Here is a 7,472-nt window from a genome sequence, read left to right on the forward strand (position 1 = left end):
TTCCCCGGAGCCTCTAAGCAGGGGGACGCCGGCGACACAGCCATGGCGAGGCCGATGTTCTGGCCCGGCTACGGCGTCCCACTGTTGCTCTGGAATCTGCAAGGGGCGCGCGCGCCGGCCGGTCTCTTTCTTTGCCAGCCGGTTTTCACGTAGACTCATTCTGATGTATATGCTTGACCATGTTTTTTTGGTGCGCTTCTGCTGTCCTTGCCGTACCAGGTCTTGACTATGGAATGAAGAATAGGCTTCAGAGTGGCTGGTTTACCTGATGAGGGAGACAGCAAGTCTTCCACTGGGCTCTCAGGGGGACCGCTGGAAAACGTGCCACAACAACGGCATCGGGATACGCCTAAGCCGTATCGAATTACTCCCCGAGGACGCTACAGAGGCACGTCTGGGGCGCAGGAGAAATAGAGGGGGCACCGGAGCAGAGGCCGTAAGCTTCTGTTTGGTCAGAAATCTTCATGTTACCATCTAGCACGACTTTTGAGTCCGTTCTTCTCCCTTTCCGTTTATCAACTCACTCGTCCCTGCAGCAACTGGCAGATGATACACAGATCATCTACCTTACTCCATCTTCGTCTATCGTGTGACACCTTTCCTGCAGGTCATGTCCACCGACAGGTCACCCTGCCCCGTAGTCACTGAGCTCGTCGCGGAGGCGGAGCCGCGTCCGAATATCTCCCCCACGTCCCCAGAATACCAAGAACCAAATTGCAACTGCGTTTCGCTCGTTTACCGTCCCGCCTTCATAGCTTCCTTGCGGCGCTTCTTCTCTGACGCGCGGACCAACGCTGACCTCGCGTCACCCTTGGTAAATGTGCTGAGATCATAATAGATGGGTGCGATTTCCTACGTAAGACTCTGTTAGCTGGTCCAAAAAGCTCAATGCTTGGGCAAGGGTATGGTGGATTCAAACTCACAAGAAGCCACTCTGGGCGTACGCCGGTGCAGGTACGGATGTACTGTTTGGAGGTGAGTACGAACTCGTTGTAGACCACCCATTCGTAGTCCGTCTTGAGGACTGTGGACGGGTGAAGCATGACGGCTTGGTCATCCTTGATGGTACGATACACCTTGCCAGAGCTCTCACGGAAAGCGACCTGCATGAAGAAGCCTGCCAGCATAGCCCGACGAATGTTGTTGTAGTAGTTCTTGTCTTCAAACGGGGTCGACATGAGGTCAACGTCGTGCGTCTCCATGATGCGTTTGAGCTGGGCGCGCACGTTGTCGGCACTCTGAAGGTGACGGTAGGACAGGAAGTGATCGTGACACCAGCGCTTGACGTCCGCGCCCTTCTGGATCTCACCCTTGAAGGCGTGATAGGCATTGAGAAGCGTCAGGTGGTCGCCCTCGGGATGCGTAAAGTGTGCCTTCATCTCGTCGGCGCGACGACGGCTGGCGGCAGGGCGCATCCAGATCTGGGGTACCGACAGGAGGGACGTGATGGAAAGGATCTCGTTGGAGCAATAGAACTCGGGCGACGATATGAGCATGACGGCAAGGGCTGGGTCGAGGGGGAACTCGGAGGCCTTGCTGCCCAAGGCCGTGAGTTCGCCCTCGTCGTCAAGGCATGCCAGGTAGTTGAGTTCCTCAAGGGCGCGCATCATCGTCTCTGGCGCAGGGGGATCCATGAGATCAAAGTGGACAAGATCCTCGACGCCCAGCTTCTTCAGCTCGAGAACAGTATTGGCCAGGTTCGAACGCAGAATCTCAGGGTACGTCTGCTCAATGAGCTCCTTCTTGAAGGCCTGCTCCGTGTATAGGCGGAAGCACTTGCCGGGTTTTGTTCGGCCAGCACGACCAGCACGCTGCTGCGCGGACGCCTTGGAGATGGGGGACACGAGAAGAGACTCGACGCGGATACGGGGGTTGTAAATCTTTTGTTTGCTGAAGCCGGGGTCAACAACGTATACGATACCATCAATGGTCAGTGACGTCTCTGCAATGTTTGTCGCAATGATGCACTTGCGGCCGGGACGGCCGCCAGGCTTGAATGGTGCTGGGGGCTTGTCGAAGATGCGTTGCTGCTGACCAGGCGGCAGGGTGCCGTAAAGCGGGTAAACAGCGAGCGGGCCGGCGTCAATCTCGCGAACCATTTCGTCAGCCTCAAGGTTGATTTTGCGACACGCGTCTTCAATCTCCTCCTCGCCCGTTAGGAACACGAGGATGTCTCCCTCGCCTTCGGAGGCGTGAATCTGCAGAACAGTGCGAATGGCAGCTTCGACGTAGTCTTTCTCTGGCTCAGGGGTGTAGAATATCTCGACAGGGAAGGTGCGACCGGGCACTGCAAGAAGAGGGGCGTCGTTGAAGTAGCGTTGGAACTTTTGGGCATCGAGCGTGGCAGACATGACGATGATCTTCAGGTCAGGACGGCGCTGGGCAACATTCTTCAACAGGGCCATGAGGATATCGGTGGCTAGCGTGCGCTCGTGTGCCTCGTCAAGAATGATGCAGCTGTAGCGGGACATTTGGTGGTCGTGCATGGCCTCGCGGAGCAGCATACCATCAGTCATGTACTTCAGTACCGTTCTGGGGCTGGTCTTGTCCTCGAAACGGATGCTGTAACCAACCTCGTCACCAAGAGGCACATCCAGCTCGTCGGCGACACGCTGAGCGACGGACATGGCTGCCACACGGCGCGGTTGTGTGCAGGCAACGAGTTTCCTGTTGCGCTGGGGCAACTCGTCGTAGAGGACATACTGCGGGATCTGTGTCGTCTTGCCAGAACCCGTCTCACCAACGAAGACGAGGATCTGTGTCGAGTGGTACTTGTCAAGAAACTCCTGGCGTTGCTTGTGGACTGGAAGGTCGCGACGCGTACGCAAAATATCGAAATACTTCTTCGTATGCTCCTTTCCGGTGAAGGCGTTGTGGGTGAGGTCCTCCACGACCGCGGCCTGCTTGGCCGTGGTGTTACGGGGCTCGAAGTCGGCAAAGGGGTCGTCGCCGCCACCATTGTTCATATGGGCAAGGTAGGGATTAACCTTGACCTTTTCGTCGATGCTTTCATATTTTTCCATCTTGATGTCGGGGCTGTCCGTCTTCATCTTCTTCCGCCTCTCGTACGCAGCTTGACCGTCGTCAGAACTGTGGCGCTTCCCGTTGGCGTCAGCCATTGTCGACCCGGTAGTGGGATGGGAGGTGCGAAATCCGATGGCTGTAGACGGCTCTGTCGAAGTGGGTAGAGTCAGAACGTAGGCTCTCGGGAGGATGGCGTCAGGTTGGCGACGGTGGGCTCGAGGCTGAGGGAATGGGAGAGTGAAGCCTGTTGATGGCAGTTGCCTTCGCAAACAAAAAAAATTGGAGGGGAGCGCCTGCCAGGGATGCTGATAAGATAAGGCGAGGCAAGACCGATCGCACGCACGGCAGGGGCGGGCGGCGGGCCAATGGTGGGTCATTCCTTCCAGAATCGCGTACTGTGCGAGAATAATCGGGAAGTGGCTTTCGACAGTTCACGATGCGTCCTGGTTGTGGGCGAATTCAGGTGTCTCAACTCACGAGCTGACTTGAAGACCTCAAGTCGCCGACAGCCATTCGTATCGGAAAATCTGGAACATCATACTTGCTCCCGCGACCGACTTGCGGCAGCAGCATTGTGGACCTTGAACCCGTCTGTGCCATACGCTCAATGGGCACTGTCTTTTCAGGGTCCTGGGCCTGACAGAGTACACCGACCAATAGGGCAAGGGGCAAGACAGAGACGGATCTTTCTTTCACTGAATTTCTGAAAACTGAATCAGACCGTTGAATCTTTCGGTACACCGGCTCATATCCGTCGATCTCGATTTGATTTCCCGGAGAGAGAGACCAGCGGCAAGGTCACTCATTTTCCCGAGCGACATGCTTTGCTGAGGAGGTCTCACGTTTCACCCAAAATCCATTTTCGACCAAGAGCACATTTAAAAAGAACTCTCTACTTGACTCCCCGACGGGATTAACATCTGCCCCTCACCACCACTGGCATTTGCCCACCATGGCCGACAACGACAACTACTCGCAGGATGGCGGCGAGTACAGTACCGCTCGGCCCAACTTTCATCTCGGGCAGCATGATTCTACTCGAGAGGAGCCCCTTAATGATATGCAGTATGGGCAGGTTCTGAATGCTGGTGTAAGATTGTGTTGAAAGCGCACTTGGCGTAAGCGAGAACCGTTGCTGATCGTGCCCCCAGATCACATTTGTGACTAGCCCTGTGACGAACAAGAACTTCCATTCCCGCGTAGTCGAGTTGGTCAAGGCCCACCTCGCCCTCGTCAAAGAGGCCGGCCCCCATGCCCAGAGCCTGGCCGACCCCATCATCCCGCCTCTGACGCCCAAGGACACAGCTCTGTTCCCAAGCCCTGTCGTCAACACCTACATCGCTTACACGAGCCCCTGGATCGACTTGGCCTCCACTAACCCTGTCATCGCCAACATCTCTCGCCAGGTCCTCAACCTCGAGGTTGCTTACGCCAACTTCTGTGGCGTCAGAAGTGTCGTCGTCCCCGGCCCCAGAGCCGATGCCTCCAAGAACGGCGGCAACCAGGGGCTTGCCCAGTACGGTCGGGCCCTACAGGAGGCCATGACTGTAGGCAGCCGCCTGAACTTTCTCATCCACATCCCCATGTACAGGGAGCCCGGTCTCGAGGAGAAGGTTGATACCCTTTCCGTCCTATTGGGCGAGGGGAAGAAAGCGGCCCAAGAGATTGATGTGTACAGCACGTGGGACTCATGGCACGTCATTCGTACCATCTGCGAATACAGCCTGAGGTTGTTCGTCGGTACGTCACCATTCTACTCCTACTCGAGAACCTTTTGCGTGAACTGCCCGCCAACGTCTTTTCTTAGCCTTGAGGATCCCCAAGGTCTTGCCCGAGCGTGAGGTCCAGGAGAAGTGGTTTGCTGAGCCCCTACACTACCTCACTCTGAGGCCCGAGACATTCAAGAAGAACGCGAGTGGTCACCCGGCCCTGCCCAGGACACACCAAGATCTTTTGTTCTCTTACATGCGCCTCAAGAATGCGCCCTGGCTGCTTCTTGTCGACACTGGCCCAGATCTGGCGACTCTCGATGCCGAGGCGAAGCGGGCGGCGCAAGCAGACTTTCCTGCTCTCGGAGAAACGACCCCCAAGGAGAGCGAACCCAAATCGTTCCGTGCTTACATTGAGTACCTCAAGTGGCTTGAGTTCCAGCAGCCACCCCTCAACTACCTCGAAAGGACAACCCTTACGAGCTTTCAGGATTGGCTGCAATCACCCCTTCAGCCACTTTCGGACAACCTTGAGTCGGCCACCTACGAGATCTTCGAAGGTGATCCAGTCAAGTACAACCAGTACGAGGAAGCTATTGCGGAAGCTCTGGCCGAATGGAAGGACCTCGGACGTGCGTGCTCGTCGCCCAAGGGAGCTGTCGTCATCGCTGTTGCCGGCTCCGGTCGTGGTCCCTTGGTCACTCGTGCACTCAAGGCTGCCAACGAGACGGGCGTCGCGGTCGAGGTCTGGGCTGTGGAGAAGAATCCCAATGCATATGTCTACCTGTTGCGCCAGAACGAACTGGTCTGGGGTGGCCGCGTGACCGTGGTCAAGACAGACATGCGTGCCTGGAAGGGCCCTCTCGTGTCCGGCACTCCCGACAACAACCCCGTCTACGGCAAGGTCGACATCCTCGTCTCTGAGCTTCTCGGTTCCTTCGCCGATAACGAGCTCTCCCCGGAGTGCCTCGACGGAGTCCAACACGTCCTCGCTCCCCACGGCATCTCCATCCCGGAGTCCTACACGGCCCATATGACCCCTGTCGCCCACCCGCGCATTCACTCCGACCTCCTGACCCGTCTGCCCACAGACCCTAACGCTTTTGAAACGCCCTGGGTCGTTCGTCTGTTTGCCATGGACTTTGCCGCGGCGGAGAAGGTACCGGGCCACCCCCGCTTCCAGCAAGCCTGGGAGTTTGAGCACCCCCTTCCCGAAGCGACGATGCAGCTGATGGAAGCCCGCCGCGCAGGTGGCGTCATGGGCGGCGGCGGAGGCAGCATGGCCGGTGCCGCAGGCGCCAACGACCACAACTCGCGCTTCTGCCACCTGACCTTCGTGTGCCGTACCAGGGGCGTTATTCACGGACTGGCGGGCTACTTCGAATCGGTGCTTTACGCGCCGCGCCTTGGCGACAAGGCTAAGGTCGAGATCAGCACGCATCCTGACCAGATTGATCAGAAGAGCAAGGATATGATCTCGTGGTTCCCGATCTACTTCCCCATCAAGGTAAAGCTCTCTTCTTCGTCTACTTCCTTTTCTTCCTTCCCAGCGCCTCATTAGAGGTGCATGACTGACGCGCGGAATGCAGCAACCACTATACTACCCTGCCGACACGGAGCTCGAGGTTAGCATGTGGCGTCAGACGGACGACTCTAAGGTCTGGTACGAGTGGCTCATCGAGGCCTACACCTGGGTGGGTGAGGGCCAGCGGATCAAGGTGGGCAGCTCAGAGCTCACGAGCAGCCGCAAGGTCGCATGCCTGATGTGAGAGCACCGGGGGCACCTCTTGCCGAGGTAGACGCGGAGATCAAAGTGGTCAGTGTGATGCGCAGATCTGGCAGCAGGGCACAAGAGGACATAGGAGCTATCAACGGGTCTGAAGTGTCTTCTGCTTCAGGAAGGAAGAATTGAAGGGCGGGGTATCTATCCTGATGATGATGATCGTTATGATGACGACGGATGAGGGTGGATAGACGGATTGATCGCCAAATTTCCCTTTTTTTGCAACGACCGGCCTGAAACTTCCATTGCTGTGGATTGTGCCGTTCCCACCCCTCTTTAAACGCCATTCGTTTCCGCTGGTGACAGGCCCCCATATCTGTCCATTCGTCTCTCAGTAGCATCATGCCCACCGCCTCGCATTCACATTTTGAATATTCAGTCTCGGCCTCCTGACTCGGAGGTGGTCGGACAGGCATAGACTCTGCATCGTGCGTTCGTGTCATGTCTTGTGCGCGCGGCTCAACCCTCCATCTTGACGTCGCCATTGCTGCCCGCGCCGGCCGCCCTGATCCACAAGACGTTGTTGCACCTGCCAGTTTGTCAGCCATTCCGTCGCGTAGACAAGGGGGAGATTCGCAGGCGCAGCGCACCTGATCAGGACCTGGCCCAGTGCGCCGGTCATCTTCTGGTCGATGTACTCCTCGGCGCCGCTGAGCTGGATGTTCATGTACGAGTCGATGCTGACGAGCCGGCCCTTGTACTCGGTGTCGCCCCACTTTAGGCGGACGACGATGTCCTTGTTGACGCTGCGGGGGAGGGGGATTGCGCGGTTAGCTTTCGAGGTCGCGCCTCTGGATGCGTGGGAATCGCGAGAGGAGGAGGGTGGGGGTGGAAGGGAGGGAACGCACAGGTCCTGGAGCATAGGCCTCGGGTTGAGGGGGTACGAACTACTTGAGGTCAGCGCTCTATCCACCGGATCAAGGTCGACGGAAGGGTGCTGGGGAAAGGAGGGGGGG

The 7,472-nt window shown here is 57.4% G+C and overlaps 3 protein-coding genes across 3 annotated transcripts; 1 reads left to right on the plus strand and 2 right to left on the minus strand.

The window, feature by feature from the left end:
• Window positions 1-735: 735 nt before the first annotated feature.
• VDAG_02005 (pre-mRNA-splicing factor ATP-dependent RNA helicase PRP43) lies at window positions 736-3,119 on the minus strand (the record flags this gene model as incomplete). The annotated part of the gene is made up of 2 exons (XM_009658034.1): window positions 736-852; window positions 924-3,119. The coding sequence occupies 2 exons, from the start codon at window positions 3,117-3,119 to the stop codon at window positions 736-738; spliced, it is 2,313 nt and encodes a 770-aa protein (XP_009656329.1).
• Window positions 3,120-3,976: 857 nt separating this feature from the next.
• Window positions 3,977-6,502, plus strand: VDAG_02006 (arginine N-methyltransferase skb1; the record flags this gene model as incomplete). The annotated part of the gene is made up of 4 exons (XM_009658035.1): window positions 3,977-4,114; window positions 4,176-4,764; window positions 4,832-6,240; window positions 6,323-6,502. The coding sequence occupies 4 exons, from the start codon at window positions 3,977-3,979 to the stop codon at window positions 6,500-6,502; spliced, it is 2,316 nt and encodes a 771-aa protein (XP_009656330.1).
• A 473-nt stretch (window positions 6,503-6,975) lies between these two features.
• On the minus strand, window positions 6,976-7,378 carry VDAG_02007 (LSM domain-containing protein; the record flags this gene model as incomplete). The annotated part of the gene is made up of 3 exons (XM_009658036.1): window positions 6,976-7,045; window positions 7,107-7,262; window positions 7,365-7,378. 3 exons carry the CDS (start codon window positions 7,376-7,378, stop codon window positions 6,976-6,978), a joined length of 240 nt encoding a protein of 79 aa, XP_009656331.1.
• Between the last annotated feature and the right edge of the window lie 94 nt (window positions 7,379-7,472).

The sequence above is a fragment of the Verticillium dahliae genome, genomic scaffold (assembly GCF_000150675.1).
Source record: "Verticillium dahliae VdLs.17 supercont1.3 genomic scaffold, whole genome shotgun sequence".
Classification (NCBI taxonomy): Eukaryota; Fungi; Ascomycota; class Sordariomycetes; order Glomerellales; family Plectosphaerellaceae; genus Verticillium; species Verticillium dahliae.